Raw genomic sequence first — 23,950 nt, 5'->3', positions numbered from 1 at the left:
TCCAGGCACGAAGGCTTTAGATGTGTGTCACTACATCCTCTTGTTGGACTGGAGGAAGTTGCTTTCATAACAATACTAATGTTTAATTAATTACACAGGTAGAAAACTCATTATTAAACTAACTGAGCAAAAGCAACACAGACACAGATACATGGTTATCTTCGGGAGACTTAATCCTGTTAATATATTGATACTCATTCAAAAAAACCTTTCTCAGAGTCTACATCAAAGTCATGCAGAGTAGCACTTTCCATGTTAAAACCCAGGACTTTCTAAGTGATGCTGAAGGCTCTCAAAGGTCTTGCTTTACTGCTTTTGAATAGCTCTAAGGAAAACTTGACAATCAATTATTTATACAGCAGTTATACAATAACTGGCAGTCGTGATCTTTACCATATTGGCACCTGACTAATAATACTTCCAAACAGCTAGTATGAAGTTTGAATTCTATCAGTAATTGTTCTGTCCTCTACTGAAACCCAATCAAAAGCCAGCTTCAACTAGTTTGAGTCAATAGGTGCAAAAAGGCCTGAACTTTGACTGGGTGTTCAGTAAAAAGGTTTCTGTTAAATTAGTAATTTGGAGTACTGCTCATCCGGTTTTCTTTGCTGGGCATACCTCTTCAAAAATTGAATAGGACCAAAAACACAGAAACTTCTTTGGGAAAGTAGGGAAAGGATGCACTAAGTTAATTAAGTACATGCTAAAGTGATCATAATTTCACCAGAGGTCAGGACAGAAAAGGATATAAACGCAGGAATACTTGACACAAGAGTTTAAAGCATGTTTTTTTCTACAATCTCCATTAACTGTAAAGTGTTTGTCTTTATTAACAGACCCTATGAAAAATAAAAATACAACTTACAGTCTTTTCCAACAGGAATTTGTGATATTCCAGAGAGACAAATGTAGCAAGTTGTTTTATTGTAAATTTATAATAACTAGTCTCTCTAATTGAAACAGATAAAAATGCATACCAAACTTAAATGTTTCCATACCATGTTCACAACTCCAAAGGCCAGGGAATCTTCTCAATACAGAGCTCAATTAAAGAAAAAAATAGGTTTATGTCCTGCTGCTACTAAGTGAAAATGTCTTTATAGGTTATGCAGGGCTTTTCCCTGGTAGAATGTTTCATGTTGAACATAAGACTAATGGAGGGATAGCCAGTATCAAGACATGGGTTAGGGACAAGTTCCAACTTTCCACTGCTGAACTGAGGCAACAGAAGCATTACAGAAGAGGAAAATACCATTCAGCCTTAGGCCTGAATACAGTCAACTGTATTCAATAGATAAAAAAAAAAGTTACCAGTCTTATGTTAGCTGTTACCAAATCCTTGTCAACATATAAAACTGATGTTGTGCAACTCAGATCAGTCTGACCCACAGCCCAACTCCAACTTAAAAAGACAGTTGTAGTTTCATCGTTTCTCCAATTTTTTGTACTTGGCTTCTGCAGAAGGAAAAATAACAGTATTTTAGGACTGGACAGGTAAAAGATTCGAACTCTGTACTCTGCTATACATCTTAAAATCCAATTTAATTTAGATTAATCACTTGGGGCCACTTTCTCCTAAAGCACTTGGGTAAATCTAATTTGGGATTTAAAACAATGGGATTTTTAAGAACTAGATACTCAGGTCAGACAATTCACATTAACATAAGTCAAGGGGACTTAGGTACCTGGTGGAACTTTATAAATCCCTCCATTTGCAGGATTAAATATGTGTCTTGAATATTTGTATCAGTCCACATTGCAAAAAAGAAACTAAGACTCATTAATAAGCGACAGTTCAGTAAGACCTATATGAGTCTATGTCCTTATAATTTCAAACATTAATCTTTTATCAACATTTTCTACTTCGCATACACTTCTACTGTTCATTATTTTAAAAGTGATCAATACTATGCTGCATGGGCAACTCTGTCACTGAGACACATTAAACAAAGCAGGAGTTTACTTTGTTTTCTAAAATCTCCTTACGGGGGACTAAGCTGCTATGTAGTAAGAGCAGAGACAATAGTTACCAAGTTTTTTGGAATATGCATCCAATTTATAAGCTGCCTGTTCCAGAGCTGCAACCTGCTCCTCGATTAGGTTGATTTGTTCCAGATATGGCTGAAGAGCAGCATCTTTAAAAGCCAGAAAAATAACAGTTGTCAGTTCTTACTAATTCAATTCCAATAAACAGTTCACACTCAAAACAATTTCTCATTATGTTCTTCAGATAAAATACTTTAAAAGCTCCTTCCTTTTCCCACTCCAAAATCAGAGAGTGGTACTGATAGACGTATTCCAGCATACGATGAAATCTTTAAGAGCATTGTGAGACTCAACACAAATAACAATACAATGTATATCAGAAGTAGTATTATTTAATCCTTATTATTTCAAAATCTGGGGGTAATACAGTACATAAGCTCTCTTAGACTACGTAGACTAAACTATAGCTGTAATGAAATACAGAAGATTGGTGTTTTCTAACAACATATAGCTCTTAGTAAGTTTTTTTTTTTTCTTCAGAACCCCCTGGAAGGTGTATAATCAATGAAAATATATAAAGGAATATTATATAATCAAATAATATTAAGATGTTATAATAATGAAATAAGCAAGAGAGTTAGGCACAGTGAGACAAAGAGAATAAATAGGATGCTTACCCGTGTTGTGGGCTCGCTCAGGAAAGACCAGTGGAGTGGATCTCCCGAAGAGAGAGAGAGAAATCCTTCCCCACTGGTAGTCAGCTCTTAAATGGGTCTAGGAGAGGTGGAGCCAAGCTCCACCCCTTCCTGCAGCACAGGTGAATTGCTTTCACCTGTGCTCCCAGGGCTGATTCATTGCTCGCCTCAGGTGATTAATCAGAGGTTCAGGCCGTGACTGAGCAGTTCCCATACAGAAGGTAAACTACCAACATCTTAGATACTCCAGCTCCCATACAAGAGCACAGTTAATTATTCTCCTCCCTTATTTGGTTTACTTACATTTTTGATTTAAATCCTTCAGATTTCTACTGATGTTTATAGCAATATCTTTCATTTCTAGGTACTTCAAGCTCGTCAACTTGTTCATGTTTTCCAAGAGCTTGTAGTCTTCACTGGTGGCTTAAAAACAAGTTTATTTTAATTAAATGCTGGTGCAGTTTGAACTGGGTACAGACTTTTCTAGAATACAAGAGATTTCAAAGCAACAGCCAAATACAATAAGAATAGTTTAGATGGCAGTACAGGTATTAGTATAATGCTGTATATGTATGTAGATTGAGCTTTGGGCAATCCCAGTACTTTCTCAGTCTCACAGATATCCTTCCCTATCACAGCAAAGTCACTCTGATCCAGAATCTCAAGACAGAATACAGTGATATTCAGAAGACAAATTACAAGGTTTCCAGCTCCCTATTCATGTTACAGGAATAACAGATCTTCTACGCACAGTAATTTGGAAGGATACTGGTATTAGAGATATCAGCAGCCTTAAGAAGTAGCTCAACAGGTATTTGCTTCAGTGATCTAACTGCTAAGTCTTTCTTGCTTTTAGCAGGAACTTAGATTGGATGATCTGCAGGGGTACCTTCCAACCTAAATTACTGTTCTTGCCTGACACAGAACCAAAGCAGTCAGACAACACTATGACCTTTAAAAATGAGCATATGAAGCACCTAGGACAAACAGAACAGTTACCAAATGTTACAATTTTAACTGATAAACAACTTTAAAAGCTTTAAAAAGTTCCCATGGTGCAATGATCTAAGGCAGTATCAATCTCCAGAAACTGACATTTCAGTTTACTTTCCACAGTTTACTCTAAAGCATGAATGCTGGAAAACGTATGTACGATCTGTGCTCTCACTCAGATGTGAAATAACTACATATGTTCCACTCTCAGTTCTGCTTTTCTTCCTGTTCCTCTTCACCTACAGCTCCCCACAATTTGCACAAGCTTGCACAGAACAGAAAAATAACTCGTTCTGGTTGCTGATAAACTGAATATTTGAAAAAATATCTGTACTAATCTGGGACTTCATTAAGTCACCAATCACTAATGGCAGCGTTGTTAGCAGTCTAGCAACATGTAAGTCTTGAACTGCCAGTTTTGCTAGATATTATAACATACAGTTTATACAAACAACACAACAGAGTTTCTTAAGAGAAAATGAAAAGAAACAGAAATTTACCTGCAAGTCAGCATTGCAATGCCTTACCTGTCAGTTCACCTGTTAAGTAAGTGGCCATTTTGCTGAACATATCTTTACAGAGCTCATTGATGTCCGCTTCTGCTGGTTCCTTAGCTTCCTCTGCTGTTTCAACAGCAGGATCCTCTGATCAGGGTACAGACATCACAGGATCAGAGAAAGTCAGCAGGTACAGACACAGACCACAAGAATTAAAAAGACCCACTGTTTGGGGCTACTTTTTTATACTGACCTACCTTCCATACAAATCATCTCCTTTACACTAAAGGATAACAAACCGTGGCTGTTTTCTTAAAGGAGCATCAAGGCTACTTTAAAGCACTGCAGGAGGTGTGTAAGGGGCAGACGTCCGTCCGGACTGCTCTTTTACACAGCTCAGCCCCTCCTGAAGGGCCTGGGGGTGGGCCTTCGTGGGACGTAGCTTCTAAGGACTCTGGGCGCAAGGCTGCTGATCTTTATTTCTGGGCACTGCCTCAAAACACGAGAGCTGCCCCAGGCCAGCTTCACAAGGAGAAAACCAGATTTCCAGCCACAGAAGGCGATAACCACTGCCTCTCTCACAGAAACCCGCTCCCACAACGGCCCCCGTGCTGCCGCTCGCAGAACCAGCACAGCTCACGGCCGCGTCTGCTTCGCCTCCGGCCTGAAGGCAAAGGCTCTCGGTTTCCAGAGGCCCGGAGTGGGGCTGCACTCTCGCCTCCAGCCAGCAGACAGACAGACGGACGGCCCGCAGCCAGCCCCCAGCCCAACCTGCCTGCCCCTGCCTAGGCCGAGCGCGGGCCGCGGTCTGACAGACCGCCAGCGGCCGCGCGGCCAAGAAGTAAGGTCGGCCCCGGCCCCCCGGTCCCTTACGCTTGGCGGGCTGCGCGCCGGCCTCGGGCAGCCCCTCCGCCGCGGTCGCCATGGCGACAGACCCCCTCCCGCGGCGCCCGCTTCCGTCGTCGCCCTCGCGCAAGGCCGCGATCCCGCCCCCTCGCCGTCGCGGCGCACGCGCGACTCCGAGCGAGCAGGGTGACGCCGCCTCCTTCGCGCACCGCCGGGTCTCGACCGCTAGGGGGCGCTGTGCGGCTGCGGGGACACGCGGGGTCGGGCGGCGCCGCGGCGCACAGCGGGGCACGGCGGTTGCGATAAGAGCTCAGAAAGCGCTCCCACACATCCGCGTCTCTCCCGTGTTGAGGAGTCCGCATCTGGGCACGGTGCTCCTGGTTGGGTGTCACCAAAGCAGAGCGACGGGACCACCTCACACCCTCTGCCGGCCCCACTGCTTTTGTCATTTATGAAGATGTTGAAGAGCGCCGGTCCCTGATGGACACCACTTGTCACCTACCTTCATCTGCACAGCGAGCCACCGACCAGCTCTCTGCCTCTGATCTCACAATCGTTTCCTCATCCATCGAACAGTCCACCCATCAAATCGGAGAGAAGGATGGAGCACGCCAAAGGCGTTATGCTCTGGCTTTGCACTGCCCCGGCTCAGCAGATGAGGGTCTGCATGAAACTGAGAGGCTGCTCTCCTTGCTAAAGCTGCTGGCATCGAACAGCTGTGCTGACTGCGGTAAGCTTTGCTGCAGTGACCACGGCTGAGCTGTGTGTCTTTTCCAGTGCAGCCTTAAGACCTACTATACAGAGATGGTGCTGTTTAAACAGGAAGTCTGCTAAAAAGATTTGCCACACACACATTTTTTTGTTTTCAAAAAAAAAAAAACAAACAGCTTCTTAAGTAGTAAAAGGTTCTTTTTTTACATTACAACAATATCATATTTCTCACTCTTAGGTGCTATGGCTTATACCACTGCTCTTTAGATCTCATCAATGTTCCAGCCCCTGCCATCCAGCAGTTCAGCCTGCCCAGGACCCAACCAACTTGGCCCTGAATGCCTCCAGGGATGGAGCAACCACAGCTTCCCTGGGCAGCTTGTGCAGTGCCTCACAGCCCTCCGAGTAAAACATTTCTTCCTCCTACTCCACTGACATACTTTCCATGGAGTAACTACAAGAAGCATAATCACTATTGCCTGGCACTGAGAGCTCATTCTCCTTACAGACTTCAAACCTGAATGCATCTCCAACACACTACAAATGGTCTCTTGCTCTCCTTGGGTATGATGGGCACTCACAAGGGGCAACATATCAAAGCATAAATGTCTTCAAAGGAAAATGTTTCCCTGTGCCTATTTCCTTTACAACACAGCAGCTCTACAATATAGAATTTGATAAGTACCTAAGGAATTATGAGAAATATACTCTTACCAGAAAAAAAAATAATAATAATGGAATCTTACAGTAATACATTTCTTCTTAACAAACAAAATCATACAATCATATGGAGATCATTCTCCAGAAACAATAGGGCAAGATTCCCATCTTAAGTCCAGTAAAGTCAGTTGAAATCTTTGGCCACATCCAGTGGGCTCTAATAAGCTTTGTAGTTTTAAGACCTGAGAAGCTGTGAAGCAAGGCAATGCAGGAATTTATGTGAACTTTCTCATAAACCGGAGTTTGAGATAGGCAATGAGAAGGAAAATAACAGTCATGCATAAAAGAGCCACTATATTTTCCCACATTGCCATGTTAGTAGGTGCGATTCCTTGGCTGATCAAGTAATCTTCACCAGAGCACCTGCAAAAAAAAAAAAAAAAGCACAGGGGCAGAATTTAGTATTACTGTGTTGTACAAGATACCATAGGTCTTCAAGCAGTTACTTTTCCTGTTGCACTAAGATTCCTCTATCCATAACTGCAAAACAGACATGACAGAAAGAGATTAACTTAATAACTTATCATGGGGGAAAAAGAAAGGTTAAGGGACAGATGTTTTCCTGGTTCTCATAATTCTTCACATGATCCCATAACATGCTAATTGTTGCTTACAGATAACTAGCAGTTTAAGTTAAGACTCAGAACCACATCAAACTGTGATATGTACAAAAGCATTTAGTTTCACACCAGCAACTGCTGGAGGCCCATAGTAAGGGCTTGAGGTCCAAAAACTGTAGAAAGTCTTCTAGCACTCCTCTTTCCAATAACATCAATTTACCAGTTCTCTACCACATGTCATGAAATACTGGAACTGCTACAACTCAATGCACTAGTAGACAAGAACATTTCCAATAAGGAAATTGGCTCTCTGCTGTATCTGCTGCTAGGTCTGTAAATATTAACAAGCTCTGAAGGATAGGCATGTTTCTGATCACTAATCTACTGTTTCATACTTCTACTCTGGTTGTATACACATTGTATTTCCACTGATAACTAACTCTGGGATTTGCTTAATAAAACTGATAACCCAGAGCCAAGTTATCAACAACAAAATTTAGCTAATCTGCCTGTTTTTAGGAAAAGTTTCATCCCTATTTCAATTTGGGGTAAATGGCTGCATAATCCTAAAATACATTTTTATTTATTTATTTATTTATTTTTAACAAATTCTTGAAGAGACTGGTTTGTGAATAGTTATCCTGTGAGTAATATAAAGTTCTGAAATAGCCTGGCTAATCCTTAAGCAAGCCATTACAATTCAGAGAACCTTCATGAGGTAGACTTACCTTGCTCCTGAAGTAACTGGTGGACAAGTGCTTGCATTTCCCACAGACACTGTAATATTTGATTTGTCACCACAGAAGTAGAGATCTCTAAACTCATTCACTTGAAGAGCCTAGGGGAAGAAGGTGTCAGATTTTTCAGATAGTGATTTGGTGTGCTAAAGCTGAAACAACTTGAAGGAAACTGATGAATAGAAGACATGTATCATCAGTCTTGGAATCATATGTACCTTTTAGACTTGAACGGAGTGACTCAAAAAAAAAAAATAGTTCCCAGCCCTTATTTTGAAGTTCTTAACTACTACCTTTCTGAGGATCTGCTCCAAGTTCAACACGCAGGATGGTTTGGTGTCTGAATCTGTGGCTTCAGACTTGTAATTCAGTGATGTAGCCATGGATTTCTGTCTTGCCAGCTACATGCCCCCATTTATCCACTTTTATCTGAGTCCATCTGCACTTTCAGAAGGCATGTCTGCATGCAGACAACCCAGCACCAGCACACTGAAGCAGGTGGAACAGTCAGTGAAGGCAAGAAGCGAATGGTTCCTTTGCACTGGTGCCCTGGGCTAACTGCAGTCTTAAGGAGCACTTCCACATTCAGCAACTGATAAAACACCTCAGTGATGCCCAAACTTCTCTAAGACACAGCACTGCAATTACTTTACCTACAGGAGACTAGTGCTACATTCTACTCACAGTAAGGCCATATCGAGGGATGCTGAAGTACTTGAGCCAATTAAGCCAGCCCATTACAGAAGGGAGGTTTACAAGGAGGCCAGAAAAGATCTGAAAGAAAGCAAGAGACTATAAATCACAACTCAGTTTACTACAAACAATGCCATTCCTGCACAGATATTATAGTTGATATATAGGCACACTGTGATAGATAAATCTCTCTCTCTTCATAGTATTATGCCTATGATTACAAGCAGAGGCAAGTCTTTGACTACAGCAACAACAAAATTTCAGGCACAGGCTGATGAGCTACTGGACTGTGGATTCTCAGCATGCATAGGGCTGGCTCAGTACATGAGACAGTCCTCTCAGTATGGATCCTAAAGCCATCTGTGCTCTGAAGGCTGTTTCCTCCACCAGAGCAGCACACACCTTTACAAGCTGTACTTACAAGCATCAGGACAAAACAAATAGTGATGAGCAGATTGGCCACAGCAACCACTTCCATCCCAGCACTGATAGCCAGAGACATGGCTGTAGCAGTGTAAGACACCATTACCAGGGCCAGCATGAAGAAGAAGAATCTGCCTGCTATAGCTTGAAATCCTGTCAAGCAGAAAGAAAAATGTCCAATAAGAAGCCACATCACAAGTCCCAAAGATGTACCACTGTACTCACACAAAAGACACAGAAAGCAAGAAAAAAGATTTAGTTTGGAGTTGGCAGCAGCTGTGAATGCTTGAAAGGTCCCAGAGAGCATTACCGAAAGGCACGGACAAGCAGGTCCTGTCTTAAGATTGCTGGTACCTCTGCTACCAACTCCTCGGAAGTTGAAGGTTTAGTCTGTTTCAATTTATAGATAGAGGAATTAAACTCTGGCAAAGTCAGATATCAAATGTATTGACAGATGGCAGGTTCAACGAAAGCATCAATTCATTACCAATCATCCAGTAAGTGATGCATGAGAATATGATGGCTGGAGCAGTTCTCATGGGCAGTAGATCTCCTAACATCAAGGCCAGGAAGTAGGCAGACACACGATAATATCCACTGGTGTACTGATGGCTGTGAGGACAGGAAGGAGGGGAGTTGCACAGGTTTAGAGCTTATCTGAGAAGCAAGCTCAATAAGTGTGTCTGGTTTATCCTGATTCAGTTGCTTTTTTTTTTTTCCTACCACTGACTCCTCTACGTGCAAAGTTGATTATTTTCTCTGTACTATCACTTTCCACTCCCACACAAAGCAAAGGCTGATCCAACTCACAAGCCATGTAGTGATAGTGGGAGCACTATGAGTGAAATGCGTGGAAAGTTATGTGACAGCTAAATAACATTGGAAAAAAGCTCAGTTTAAGAACAAACCTGAACACAATTGTAGGGGAAAGTATTAGATTTATTAACTAGAGAAACAGTTCATCCAAAGCTAACTCATACAACTGTTTCCAAGAAAGAATGGCTGCCAAGAATGGAAAAACACCTTAAGGACATCAACTCATCTCCAGTTCACAGAGCAATTAAATTAAATGTCTCTATGATTGCTTTGCTGCTTATCGGAGCTCATGAAAAGATTCTGTAAGTGGTAAGGTGTCAAAATCCCCACTGACACAGTCAATAAGCAGAACAGAATGGCAAAAAAAAGTCAGTATGGGTGAGATTCATTTCTGAGCAGCCTTTAGGAAAAATGCCAAGCATGAGCAAGCTAGAGGCAGATGTACACACATCAAAACTAGCACCTCGGAGAAACACAACACTCATTTTCCAGGCACAACTCTCCAGTTTCCTCTTTACTGCACAGGATATGTCTCTTGCTCTCTTAGGCCATGAGCTGGAGGCTATTCCAAACTACATTTCTGACATACATGTATATGTACTCATTTATTTATACATGCTTATTTGCATACACACACATACATAATGTATTTAATATAGATGTGTGCATATACATGGATGCTATTGATTTTTTAAGAGCTCTTATAAGCCAACTAGCTTTTCTTCCGATCATCCTTTGTGAAGATTTTCCAAGAACTCTCCCATCATCTTTGTAGAGTCTTATCACTCTGGGATCATTGCAAAACACTGCTTTTTGCTGTTCCAGCAAAAGGAGTGGCAGGGTGCACAGTCTGCAGGATTCACACACAGACTTCAAAAACAGCTGTTACCAAAAATGGACAAGACACTTTTCAGAAAACTGTGATACAGCAAGTAAATAAAAGCATTTTACTTTTCCCCTCCTTCCATCACCTCTTAGCATTTCAGTTATTTGTTTTGCAGACTCATTTAGCATTTCTATTAAATTCTGATATTGGAAGAAGAAATGAAATCTCAAGTTCTGTCAAGCAGAAATCTTTTTGCTTAGCCTGTAAGATCTCTCCTTCCCCCCATTGCAGGGCAGGAGGGGGTCTAAGAGCATCACTACTTACACAAATAGTTTTTTATCTCTGATGAACAGCTCAATTGCAGAGACGCTGGAAAAACACTGGTTTGTGGTGACAAAAAACAAGGATCCAACCCTAGAAAGAAAAGCAGCAGTCCAGAAGTGAAGAAACAGCCAACACCAAATCAGCAGGTCTCTGCATCTACCCACAGAATAGTGATATTTAACTGTGCAACTGTAGATTTTATCTGTAAAGGTTTATTCCTTTGTCATTCCCTGCACATCTCCTTCATGCATATGTGCAAGCTCGATAGAATTGTGGTCCCTCCAGGAACCTTGGCAATTCCATTCTACAGTGCATTCAAGCTGGTGAACCCAACCCTCTCCTCTGTGGTCCAAGCAGAGCCCAAAGCCTTCTCTGTGGCCAAAACCTGTCTCCTAGAGACAAGGAAATAAGCAAGGTGTGGGTTTCTGAACTTACCGATTCTGAATGCCACTTTCATCCAATTTTACTCCAAAAAAAATGGCCCCCACAACCAAGGCTAGAATTATAGTCACTGCAATCTAGAAGTGAAAAGAAGATGGGGGAAAAAAAAAAAATGTCCTTTAGATGGATAAATAGGTACAAATCACCAGATAGTCATTAGGGTATACACAGGGTTTAAGATTCACATCCATCTCAAATTGACCTCTATGAGACAATCACTGTTATAAATCTTCCATCACGTCTTCCCAGTTTATCCTTTTCCCTTTTTTCCTTCCTCTGACCTTCTTTGGCTAAGTAAAAGCTAGCAGAAGCACACTACGAACTACCCAGCTTGAAATGTCAAGTGAGCCACAAAAGGAAGGTTACTATGGAAGCTGCCCATGTGAGCCAGATAATGGAGCATTTTCCCCACTGAATCCCTAATATTCAGTGCAGTACTCCTTCTACTGAACTAGAATGGAAATTCTCTTTCAAAGACAATAACCTGAGTGGTAGTGGCACATAACCTTCTTGTTCTCCAGGCTGACTTTGAAAACAGAAGACTGCTCTACAAACTGCAGATTGTGGGATTGAGAACAGAGAAAGTTGGAAGCTTCTAGTAATTGTTACGAACCTGTGCAATTGAGGCTTGTGGGTTCCTAATGAGGTTTTTCAGGGAACGCTTGGACACCCAGTACAGCTGGGTGAAGAATCCATTTGCATAGGTTATCTCATGCCCCTTCTTGGATTCTTTCTTCCTCCTTCCCTGTTTAAGCTCCACTTTCCCCAGTGCTTCCTTTGTGCTCTCATACAGGCTGGAGTTGAGATACTTCTGGTGTAGTGTATCTACCACACTGATGGACACATTCTCTTCTATTTGTCCATTTTCACTGCTCACTCCTAAGTAAGAAAGACAAAATATTATACCCCACGCTTACCTTCAGATATGGCCCATCAACAGAGGTCCACTCCAAAGGATGGATGAAAATATAATTAGGAATGGCTACAGAATTTTCATCATTCAAGCCTTAGCTCTGAGCTGAAGAGGCTAGTTGGAATGAAAACTTTTCACTGCAGTTTTAATCCAACCTAGCTCATCATCTGCCTGTTCTTTGTGGCACAGTTATGGCCACAGTCTTAGAAAAAGCCACTAAAAACCTTCACTAAATTTTAGGGAAATCAATGATTTACTTTGATCCATTTCCCTATCCTTGAAAGGAACCATTACAAACACTTTACGCTCCTCTAAAATCCTTTAGTCACAGAAAACTGAAAGTACTCCCAGAAAATATTTCCCAGCATTTCAGTCACTGTATTGCTAGAAGAGTTTATTCTCATATCTAGTTCTAGTATTTCTTGCTGCCACAACAATTCATTATTCCCATGCCTATCTACCCTCTTCTCTGCAGAAGTTCCTTATGTGACTGAAACATGTCTTCACTCAGCTGTCTCTTGGGAATAAGCAATTCTAGTTTTTCTGTCTTTTCTACATGTTTTACAGACTTCTAATATTTATCATTGTTATCCCATATTATTGAGAGAAGAAAAAATCTCTTTTAAAGCTATTCTGAGATATTTAAAGAAGCCCAAAGCAAAGTAAATATGTTAGCAAAAAAATAAAGTGTTCTCAGATTGGAGCAAACACAGAGAGCAAAACTTTACCACCGCCACCACGTAGCTTCCCTTCTAAAAAAGCCAATGGTGAATTTCTCCTTGACTGTTTACCTTTTCCTGTGTCTGCAGATTTGTGATCTTCCTTGCTTGCTGCCACAGCAGTTGAATCACCATTTATAATATCAAGGAAGAAGTCAGCTGGGTTGTTGAATGGTTCACATTCATATCCTCGAAAAAAAAAAAAGGAAGAATAAATTTAAAAAACCCACACAACATACTTGTACTGTACAGCTCCTATGACTGCATCTAGACTAGACTGGAAATTCACTCCACATTCCTTTTATTATTTTTTTTTTCCCTATTCTATCCTAATACTGTTCAGATCATTTATGTACAACCTCTAATATCATAGTGACAAAACAGCACAAGAGCTTGATCCAGCACTGGGATGAGAACCCACTCACAGTTCAAACTCAGTAGCTGGTTACCTTTGCTCAGAGCACAGAAGACTTACCAATAGAACTAAAATACTCCAGGGCCTGTTTTGCAGGACCGTGGTACAGCACTTTACCCAAGGCTAGTAATGTCAGACTGTCAAACAGCTTGAATATGGAATAGCGGGGCTGATGGATGGAAAATATGATGGTTCGGCCTCTTCTAGAGAGCCTGAAATAGGAACAAAAATTCTCTCAAATACATCACACTTTGCATTTCAGAGTGGTCATATTAGCTGAAGCAAAAAATAAGTACCCAAATCCAAGTAAGGCCCAATAAAACTCTAGTTCCCTCTTCTCCCTCACTGTGTCAGATAGTGCCTGCAAGACCTTCAAGCATCATTTCAAGAGACTGTTGCTGCCATCCAGGTAGACGGAGTATGATGTTGTCTGTGGCTAGCAAAGGTTAAGCCCACAGCTATTTTTAAACTGTCCTTAATTTTTTTTCTGTAGCAAGCTTCAACTTGACTAACAGAAGACATCCTACTGCATTCAGTGGCATTGCAAAGTTTTACACAGCAGGCTAGGGAAGTCTGGCCAGTTACAACTTCTCTTAACTTTTCTGCTGACGACTTACTCTCTACAAAAGTCAAAACTAGTTTTCTCTCAGGTCTGTCAGATGCACTTCCAAGTGCTTTAAGCGCTGACGCTCAAGAAGTATCCCTGCTGATTAAGACTCTCTATCCACAAACAGCAAAGTAAAACGTTCCCTCAGGAAAATCAAACATGCCAGAAATCCAGAAGAAGTGTTAGGAATTCATTCTCATTATGTGAGATTACGATTTCAAGGTTTGACCTCACAACCCACCCCTCTCTGTGGCAAAAGGAAGTTGTCCAAGCTACAGCTGCTTTTTGGGCTTCAATCCAACGCTTGCTGTCAAAAGATTCCCATCATCTTCAAAAAGCTTTGGACAAGACCCAGATAAAGAGTCTCCTACCACTTACAAGTCTAGTAGGATAACTGCTTAAAAAAAATTGTAACTACTCAGTCATAGCATAACTCAGCATTAGTTTTTTATATAATAAACACAGAAATTCCAGCAGAGCCCTGAAGAACTGACTCTTACTTCTTCAAGAGGATGAGGACAGCATTGGCTGTGCTGGCATCAAGGCCTGTTGTTGGCTCATCCAGAAAAAGCACTGGTGGCTCTGTGATGAGCTCCATTCCGATGTTGGTTCTTTTCCGTTCCCCTCCAGACACTCCACGGATCAGTTCGGTTCCCACCTACAAGCAGAAGTCAGGCATTTGTAAAGATGTCTTATGGTGTTCAGGACACCTGTGAAAAGCAGCCCTTCAACAGTTCCATCACAGGGCCAAAGCAGATGATGGGCTGGCTTCAAAGAGCACTGTGAGGGACTGGGGAGCAGTAAGCAGATAGCCTCAGTTTCAGAGGTGCTTAGCAACTCTGACATTAGAAACAAGGATGACAGTGACAAGAATCATAACAAGGCCAGAGCAAAGGTAACTTAGGTATCCAGGGATGACCTTCATGGGTCACATGCTGCCCAAGTGAGGCAAGTAAACTAAGAGTAGAAATGCAGCTAGGAGAAATAAGTTCTGCACAGAACTTCTCCATCACATCCCAGCTTCCCATCCCCCACAGCTGTCAGTACTGCAGAAACAATTCCCTCATCTCGTCTTACAAAGCCAGGAAGTTATCAAGTAGATTTCCAAAGTGCTATGTTTAGGCAACTGTTTTCCCTCTGCTTATAAAACACATTGGACATGGTCCCAAATCTTCCTCTTTTAACAACAAATATACATACCACTGGACTCATTTCATGTGTGCAGTATGGTCTTGAGTGGTTCCTGCTTAGCTGAGTGCAGCTGCACTACATACTCCGTGCTGCACAGAGTCGAGCAGCTTAGTTTCCAGAAGTAGTATGATTTCTAAGATGAGTATTCTCTCTGCTCACCTTAGCATCAGCCACTTTGCTTAATCCCAGCTCGCCAATTATCTGTGTGACTCGTTCTTCCTTCTCTTGAAAGCTGATGGAGCTGGGGAGCCGCAGGGCAGCAGAGAAGTGCAGGTTCTCCCTCACTGTCATTGTGCCCATGACAACATCGTCCTGAAAGCAGTATCAATAGATAGGTGAAAGCCTTGTTCTCAGCTACCTGACTGGGCACCAGAGTCCCTGTAGTGGTAGTTACTGGATAAGCTGTTTCTGGACCACCAGGAAAACTGGACTAAGTCATAACCCCTGTTTCAAAATGTACAGGACACAAAATTCAGGGTCATCTGTTGCAGTCAGATGGAAAACACAGTTCTACAGGCTCCCAGCTTGTGCCCAGCACCACCTCAGCATGTTTTTGGGCTCAAGAGATCACACTGCAAAGTGCATAACTTTGCACTTTCCTTACAAGGCATAGGAAGGCAGAGCAGGGAGCTGTTTTCATTGATAGTGCTCAGCAATCAGGTGGGAGACATTCAAGTAGTCACCCGAGTCTGCTCAGTTCTCACTTACAAGCTGCAACTTGCTGTGGTCACAAGCAACTGCTGAGCCCAGCTTCCATCGAGTTCTTCCCAGCTTCCTCCTTGGTCCTCAGAAAATCAAAACTATTGCACCAAGATGCCCCACATTTTTTTTTCCATGTTTCAAATATCCATTCCTCCTAAGCACAAGACCTTATTCCTCAGTCCAACAAAGCTTCAGCAGTCACGTGCATTTTGACTATGAAACAGATCTACCCAGATGACAAACACGTGCCTACACCAACCTGGAACAACTATCAACAGAACTGATGCTAGTTCCATCGACAGCTCTATGCCTCTCCATTACCTCTGCTTTGGTATTTGAGTCAATTCTTCATTCCACCACAGAGTGGTAGAAGGGAGGCAGTACTTTACAGCAGCTAAGAAACATGTCTGTTAATTCTGTGAAATTACATCCTCATTTGCAAGGCAGGAGTGGAGAGATTATCAACAGTTTTGTAACACATGATTTAGCAGGTCTAAATCAGGTCTATATGATCATCTGCATAAAATGGATGTATCCATTTATGCCTTCAGGTGTGTTTTGACACTCTGGGTCATCTTTATCAAGATGATTGTTATCATCGTTATTTAAGGAACAGCACACAGGGGTGGGAGGGGAGAGCAGCCATTTAATGTCTTGCCTAGTTGCCCATCATTGGTTTATTTGCTTTTGACAACAGAGAGACAGATGTCTCAAACTGGAGTCATTTGCAAGAAACTTCCTGGCCACTGACGAAACATTGAGGATTGGGGGATCTTTCCCCTATGGGATGAAGACTCAGCATCAGTCTTATGCATCTGCTCAAAAGCCCCTCAGCTGGCAGCTTTCAGAAAGACTGTCTATTTCCTATCTTCCTGCAGTCAGAAGTCTGAATGGTTTTCACATTTGGCAGTTCATACAGCTGCCAAGAATCCCATCCTCAGCTCCTCCAGGGCTTTGAAGGTCTATTATTGGTCCAGGCCCCCACCCACTTCCACAGATTCAGCTGGCTTTTCCTGTCTGCGTGGAACAAAGCTCTGCCTCAGCCAGCCAGAATCAGAGGAAGAACAGCAAGAATCTACTTACTTCCTAGAATTATTATCTAAGAGCTTGAAGTTACTTCTGCCAACTAGAGCTGCTTTAGAATTTTGTAAGAGATTTAAGGTGTTGAGAGCTTCCTAGCACGCAACCTCTTTTTTTAAACTTAATTTTTATTTTTAAAATCTTTGCTGGAACTTCAGAGCAGAGCCCGAGAAAACAAGCACAGTGGCTTGGGCACCCATGCGGCTTTAGGAGGACCGACACCTTCATGCTTTACTTGGAGCAAGCAGTTTGACCCTCTGCCTTTCAAATCACAGGAAAACACTAACATCTGTTACCAAATTAAGTCTGTAGGGACCGTTAAATATTATCTAAACTAATAGCTCATGCTTCGCTCATCTTATGTGACAGAGCCCTGCCTTTCTTCTTGAAAAGCTGCTCCTGTCCCACCACAGCCCTACCTGCTCACCAGAGAAGATACCATTCCTCACTCATGAAGCAGCGATGAGCTCTTGCCATTGAAATCACTCCTCTCTTCTCACTGAGGACATTTTTCAAAGCCTTTCCACCAAAGCCTACACTATGCTATCCCTCCCAAGGGCTCCCAGCCTCCGCTGAAGGCAGATACTCACCTGCACAACATATCCTGAGATGCACTTGAAGTTTGGAGGTTGTGGGATGCCATCTATGAGCACTTCTCCAGACAGGCCTGCTGGGTCCTTTCTGGCAGCCAGCACATCTAGCAGACTTCAGACAAACACCAGGCATTAGGTTTTGCCATGACAACTGCTCTATCTCAACTGAGCCAGTACCACAAGTCAGCACTGCAGTTACAGCTGCTGCATTCCAAACACGGGGCTCTCAAAGGGGCATCTCTCTGCTCTGGGGCCTTCTGCAGGATTCTCATGTGCCAGGTATGCCACAGCAATTCTGAAGTACTCAGACCCTCACGGCTGGAACCCCCTGAAGACATTAGCTTGGGTTTCGTATTAACAGCTAACCACAGACACGCACACAAAAGCACCCTGCCAAGCAGCTGCAGTCTGCTCTCCAGCCAGTGGAGCACAGAAGAAACTACTTTGATCTCAAGGAAATTAATCCAAATGGGTATAAATAAGACTGGAGTAAAGATTAATTTTATAAAGTAGGGTTTTTTTTTTTTTAAACATATGTCTGGATTCTCCTTACTGCAAATTAGAGGCCAGACTGTCTGCTAGCTCAATGAACACTGCCCTGATGGAGCCTAGTTCTTGGAAACATCCTGGCAGTTTCCTAGAGGGGAAGATCAAGGATCATAACAAAGACACACCTGTGTGAACCCTGGCCATATTCGCCTGTCCCTGACCTTTTCAATGGAAGAGTGACGCAGCACTCTTTTACTATGGTTACACAAGAGAGAAAACAGCATCATTACAGACTGGGAATAGCCTGCAAAGGCTTTCATCCAAAGATTCCAAGGACATGCACTCCTACCACCAGGCCACATCTAGACTGGGTGATGGATGATCTACAGCAGGTATCCTACAGACTGACATTACACCCTACTTCTGGCAGCCATCAGAGCGGTCTGCATCTCTGAGGAAGTCTCGCTGCAGCAGCTTCACGGGTGACAGCTTCCCTCCTACGCCTGAGAGTTTGCTCCCACCCCCACACCATGACAGGTCTGGAGCAGAGCCTACACCTGAGCTTAAGTCACTCCTGTTCCCCCAGTATCCTAACTCAGGCCACCATCAAAGGTGACTACAATAACACAGAGCACAATTTGGGAGGGTGTGGCACAAATGCAGGACAAGAACTCCAGCAAAGCTGACATCAGAGGGACAGGACGTGAGGTCAAACTGCATCACCAGATTTCTCACAGGCACAGAAGTCTGAGGATCCCTGATATCCTTTCCCAACCCTAACAGTCCCACATCCCCTCTGAACAGCTGATTGGATATTTGAAGAGCAAAAGGAAGTACTCACGAAGATTTGCCACTCCCTGTTGGCCCCAGGATAGCATTCAAGCCTGGCTTCATAATGCCACTGGAAGAAGGAAAGAGTTATTTCCAAATGGAAGAATGTTCACAGGTGGCTCATAGTAGAGGTAAGGTGTGAACAAAATACTGTTGAAATGAAAACTTCAAGATTTTTAATAATCTTCTAAATCTGGAATCAGAAAGCATTTTTCCTTTCTCATCCCAAACTACCGTAAGAACAGAATTAGAGCTGTGCATAAAAAGTCATCTACAAAATACAGGAGTTGTCTTCTTGCTGATTTGGGTCTGGAAAAGAAGAAACAATGGCTCTCTGTTACTCACACACCTCTCACCACAGCTCAGACCATAGTTAAGGAAATCCTCAGATCTTCAAGCAGAAGTGTTCACACAGGTTTGGTCCTAATTTTCTTACATCAATGACCAACACTGCTCCAGTTATATCCCAGCTTTTATGCCTAAAGCATGTTAGCAAGTGCTCACATGAACTGCAGACTGGCAGGAGGGCAGTCTTTTCTCTACCAGTTCAGCTGGATCTGGAAGGTGACAATGACATCACCAATTTACAGCAGCAGATTAATTTCCACCCCTTGGCACTTTGGTTAAGCAAGAACTTACTAAACATTATGAAGGATCTTCTTTTCCACAGTCTTCCGTCCACATAGGAATCCAGTGGACTGCTTAACGGAGTACTGGATGTTATGGAAACTCACAACGGAGCCTCGAGGGGATCGGAGGGAATCTCGTGTTGGAAGACATCGTTGGAAACTTTCTTCTCCTTCCTCTTCTCCAACAGAAATGACACTATGATCAGATGTGTCCGCCATCATATCCTTGTTACACAGGTCAAACTCAACTGCATGAGGGTTTCTGAGGTGGCTGTTGTTTTGAGCAGTTCCCATCTACTGAAACAAAGAAGGCAAAAACACACAAGGAAGAAGACAAGTGAGACAAGATTTGAGACAAGACAAGATCTGCAGAAAGTGTCCTGGAAAAGTTTATGTACACCATTCCAATCCTTACATGTGCCAAGTTTCTGAAGGGATGGACATCAGTGCTGGAAGACATCCAGAAGTCCCCAAAGGCATAGGAACATTTAGAGCAATACACACAACCTTTAGGAACAAGGCGTGGATGTTCTTGAAGAAGAGACATTAGCTCAAAGAGCATTTAATGAGAAAAAAAAGACCATCTGTGATGATCACTGTCTTGCTTAACCCAGAGGGCACTCCAAATGCGCACTGCTACTCTTAACCTAAAGAGACTGAAGCTCTCTTCCATCATATAGAACATGCTTACTCACCTTCATACACCATACAGTGAAAAGCAAAGTACAAATGTATACTGCAGAAAATCAAATATGGTATTTGTTTGCAACCACAGGGAAATGTACAAACCATCCTGACTCAAGCAGATAAGCTGCTTCTGTAGCTTTGGATGGAGCACGTGGAAGGGAGAACATGCAAACAGCAAAGGGAAGGAACTGCTCTCCCTGCCTCTCCATCCATCGGCCCCTGTATAATAAGTAGCATATCAAAATCAATATAACCATTAACAGGCACTTAGCAGTGACTCTATTAGTAGTGTCTGGGCAACAGAGCTCTTTTGTCAAGGGGCTGCTTCTCCTTCTGTTGGCTGAGACCAAGCACATAATCACACAGAACTGCAGAGGTTGGCAGGGACCTCAAGAGATGGACTCCAGCCCCTCTCCTAAAGCAGCTCACACAGGTGGGCGTCCAGACTACAGGTCTTGAATATCTCCATATTAGGAGACTCCACAACCTCTCTGGGCAACCTGGTTCCACTGCTCCATTACTCTTACTGTTAAGAAGTTCTTTTGCATGTTAGTGCAGAACTTTCCTTGTTCAAGTTTTAGGCCATTACTCTTTGTCCCATCACTTCACAACACCAAGAGGAGCCTGGCCTCATCCATTTGGCTCCCATCTTCCTTCAGATACTTATAAACATTAATCAGATCCCCCCTCAGTCTTCTTTTTCCCAGGCTGAACAGATCCAGGATACACAGCCTTTCCCCTCATATAGGAGATGCTTGAGGCCCTTTATTATCTTTGTGGCCCTCCACTGGACTTCTTCTAGGAGATCCCTGTCTTTTTGAAGCGGGTAGCCCAGAACTGGACACAGTATTCTATATGTGGCCTCACCAGAGCAGAGTCAAAGAGGAGGATCACCTCCCTCGACCTGCTGGCCACGCTCACCCCTGATATCATTGGCCTTCTTTGCTACAGGGGCACATTGCTGCCTCACGGCCAACCTGTTGTCCACCAGGACCTCCAGGTCCTTCTCTGCGGAGATGAGTGTAAGTCCCATTGCTTGTTTACAAAAGTTTAAAGCTGTTGACGAGAAGAACTTGAAAACCCTGCAGCCTCTAAGTTCTGTAGTTCACACCCTGCCTTTCAGCCAGGTGTCTTCACAGTCAAAAACCTTGCTGTTCCCTTTCCAGGCAGCCACAGCAAGGAAGAGGAAACACTACATACCCTTTCCAGAAACTGAGCACAACAGTTCACACTACCACAGAGCAACCTAATCATTTACTTCTCTTTTAGCTGCCAGCACAAAGGTGTTTCTTGGAAAACTTACAACGCTAGTGATTTTGTGGAAAGCCAAGGCTGTCACCAAGCTAATGAAGAGCAAGGAGAAAAAACTAACATTGCACAAAAACTCCCATTGCTGATTAGCCGGGCTTTGTGAGAAGGCAGATGTATCCCACCAGTGACACCTTCCCTTCCATCATCTGCACCCACAGATGATCCTTTCTCTATTTCTACGCTTTTTCCCTCCAAGGAATGACAGCATGATAACCAGTAGGACCAAGCACTGCACAAATGGAACATTTCTCAGAAAGTGAGATGGTCATCCTTGTAAGAAACCAGAGATCTAAAATCCAGATTAAAAAAACAAACAAATAAACAAACAAAAAAAAAAAACACAACAAAACAGAAAGACAGACAAGCAGACAGTAGGACCCCAAACTGCCTTTCCCTGCCATTGTAAGCCATTTGGACATGGTCCTGAGTATCATGTGGCCCTGCCTGAGCAAGGGAGGCTGGACCAGACCGCCTCCTGCCATCCTCAATTCTGCGTAAACTCAAGAAGTTGCGGAGGTTTTCATTCCTGTTTAAGTAAATGAAAAGCAGCGGGAAGGCAGAGAGGGGGGAGGAATAGATGGAAGGGTTATTTAACTTGGATGCAATCCCATACTTGGAGGCTAGTCATTCCTGGGAAAACCATGCTTGTGGGAAGTATGAAGGAGCTGCTGGTTACATCAGCACAAGGCAGCTTATGTATGAGAAAGGTTGCACAACACATTGGGAAAAAGAGATAGGACAGACCATGACATCAAGGGCAAAGACCCAGTTAGACCTTTGAACATCTGACTGTCTCGTAAACCTCACATCTGCTCCAGTGAGCCAGGCTTTCTGTTTACAACGCCATAAACCCTTTTATATGTGCTTTTGCAAAGTTACTGATAAGCACTGACAAGCTAAACCACGGAGCGGCTACAGGCAAGGACAAAAGAAGGCTGAAAGAAGGGTGGAAAAACAGAGACTACAGGTGGGCTCTGGCAGCCACACCCCGTCCGCGGCCACCCCATCCCCAGCACCACCCCGCGATTCGGTGCCGCCCCGCTCAGAGCCCCGCTCAGCACGGAGCCCCGGCGGGAGACAGCCCGCGCCGTTACCTCCGGACCCCGCGGCGCTCCGTGCGGCGGACACGAGGCTGGAGCTGCGGTGCTGCCTCGGCTGCGTTTTATAAGCGGGTGCGGACGGCGGGGTTATATAAAGCGGCGGCGGCGGAACTGCCCGACGCTGTCACACAATCCCGCCGAAACGCGGGAGCTCTGAGCTCAGCTCGGCCCATTCTGCCGCGGCTGCGCGACCCCCGGGGCGGTGCCGTTGGGCCGGGCCGTGGGGGCCGGGAACGGGGGGAGCCGGGGCGGGAGAGCGGCGGAGCCCCCGAGCGCGGGGACGTTGCGGGCTGCGCCGGGTAGTATTGCACCTTCCCCGGGGGAGGAGGAGACGGAGGGGTGGGGGTAGGGTAAACGCTTCGCTTTCTGCCGCAGCCACCCAAACGGCCGTCGGGGCTGCGGCGTCTCCCCGCGACCTCCCCCCCCCGCTGGGTGGGTGGCAGCCCCCGCTCTTTCCCCTGCCTTCCCTGCCGCCTTCTGTATGGTGGCATCCCGTCAGCTGGGGCGGGGACCGGCCCGGCGGTGCCGTTCTCCGAGAGTGCCACCCGGCCGGCCTCACCTCTCCGAGGCTGTGTGCTCCTCGGCGGTCCCGCAGCCCGGCCCGGGTCGCCGCTGTCCGCGGCCGCCTTTCGTGTTCGCGCTCCGTGTGAAAGCGAGGCGGTCGGAGGTCGGATTTCCGCTGGTTTGCTGTCTCTGTTTCTCCGCAGCCGCCAGTTCCCAAGCACTATTGTCTCATTATGAACGAGCTCGCCCTCCCCTGCCTCTGTGTTAGAGTGAGTGCAGGAAAGGCCCTGCTTTTATGGTTGATAAAGATAACTTATATCAGCGCTGTCAAGTCACTTACTGTATTAATTACCTCCGACCTGACTGCACTCTGCAGCGCTTGCACAGCATTGCATTTTCCTAACAACTGCTCTTGCTAGATGAGTCCAAAGCTCAGATAAGCAGAAGCATGTCTACGGCTACATAATAAATACCAGCAATAAAAATTTCAAAGGTTCTCCTGTCCCCATCCTGATACCTGCCTGCCCCCAGACATGCCAATGCAGTGGGCAGAACTGATACCTGTACCTTGTGCAGCTGCTGGCAGGAGTCAAGAGCCAGGAAGGTTTGTGAGGATACTGAAACAGGTGTGGCAAAGGGTACTGAAAGAGGTGTGACAAGGGCCATGGGTACGCTCACAATGCAGGCATGCTAAATAAGGATGTTATTTTCAGCCACACTGTGGGGCAGAAGTGGACTTGAGTTTGTTTTCTTTGCATTTTAAGTTCCTCCTTCGAGGAAAATTTGCCTACGTGGAAAACTTTTGCCCTATTTCTTCACCAGGCATGCACATTTCTCTATGTCCAAGTGTATTTCAGTCCTAAACACCATGGAGCCTACACTGTGCTGCAGTGGCAGCCCCTCATCATGTG

The 23,950-nt window shown here is 44.2% G+C and overlaps 2 protein-coding genes across 7 annotated transcripts in view; both read right to left on the bottom strand.

Moving 5' to 3' along the window:
* The window catches only part of BLOC1S2 (biogenesis of lysosomal organelles complex 1 subunit 2), a 66,946-nt gene extending 61,742 nt beyond the window's left edge, over window positions 1-5,204 (bottom strand). For 2 of the 3 annotated variants that reach the window (XR_016468789.1, XR_016468790.1), the window contains exons 1-5: window positions 5,045-5,204; window positions 4,202-4,318; window positions 2,985-3,104; window positions 2,031-2,135; window positions 1,312-1,455 (exon numbers count right to left, since the gene is read on the bottom strand). Coding sequence is in view for 1 of the 3 variants with exons in the window: in XM_090145145.1 (XP_090001271.1) it covers window positions 1,424-1,455; window positions 2,031-2,135; window positions 2,985-3,104; window positions 4,202-4,318; window positions 5,045-5,096 (426 nt within the window). In the remaining 2 variants the exon portion in view is untranslated. Of the gene's footprint in view, window positions 1-911; window positions 1,456-2,030; window positions 2,136-2,984; window positions 3,105-4,201; window positions 4,319-5,044 lie in introns of those variants that run through there. The other variant, XM_090145145.1, reaches the window with a different exon arrangement.
* Window positions 5,205-5,223: 19 nt separating this feature from the next.
* Window positions 5,224-23,619, bottom strand: ABCG2 (ATP binding cassette subfamily G member 2 (JR blood group)). Of its 4 annotated transcripts, none has more exons than XM_031602074.2 (16): window positions 23,095-23,619; window positions 19,448-19,734; window positions 18,819-18,878; window positions 17,486-17,600; window positions 15,273-15,425; window positions 14,423-14,580; window positions 13,376-13,527; window positions 12,973-13,089; window positions 11,882-12,147; window positions 11,263-11,345; window positions 10,828-10,917; window positions 9,349-9,473; window positions 8,860-9,014; window positions 8,430-8,519; window positions 7,737-7,846; window positions 5,224-6,811 (listed from the first exon to the last, which is right to left on the bottom strand). In XM_031602074.2, exons 2-16 carry the CDS (start codon window positions 19,729-19,731, stop codon window positions 6,664-6,666), a joined length of 2,106 nt encoding a protein of 701 aa, XP_031457934.1. In that variant the 5' UTR covers window positions 19,732-19,734; window positions 23,095-23,619; the 3' UTR covers window positions 5,224-6,663. The 4 variants fall into 4 exon arrangements, with proteins under 4 accessions (XP_031457934.1, XP_031457936.1, XP_031457933.1 ...); XM_031602076.2 differs by having other exon boundaries at window positions 19,448-19,731; XM_031602073.2 differs by lacking the exon at window positions 23,095-23,619 and adding an exon at window positions 22,530-22,898.
* Window positions 23,620-23,950: the final 331 nt, after the last annotated feature.

The sequence above is a fragment of the Phasianus colchicus genome, chromosome 8, assembly GCF_987193195.1.
Source record: "Phasianus colchicus chromosome 8, bPhaCol1.hap1.1, whole genome shotgun sequence".
NCBI classification, from domain to species: domain Eukaryota; kingdom Metazoa; phylum Chordata; class Aves; order Galliformes; family Phasianidae; genus Phasianus; species Phasianus colchicus.
The sequence above is the reverse complement of the archived record's forward strand: the minus strand, read 5'-3'. Positions and strand labels throughout refer to the sequence as shown.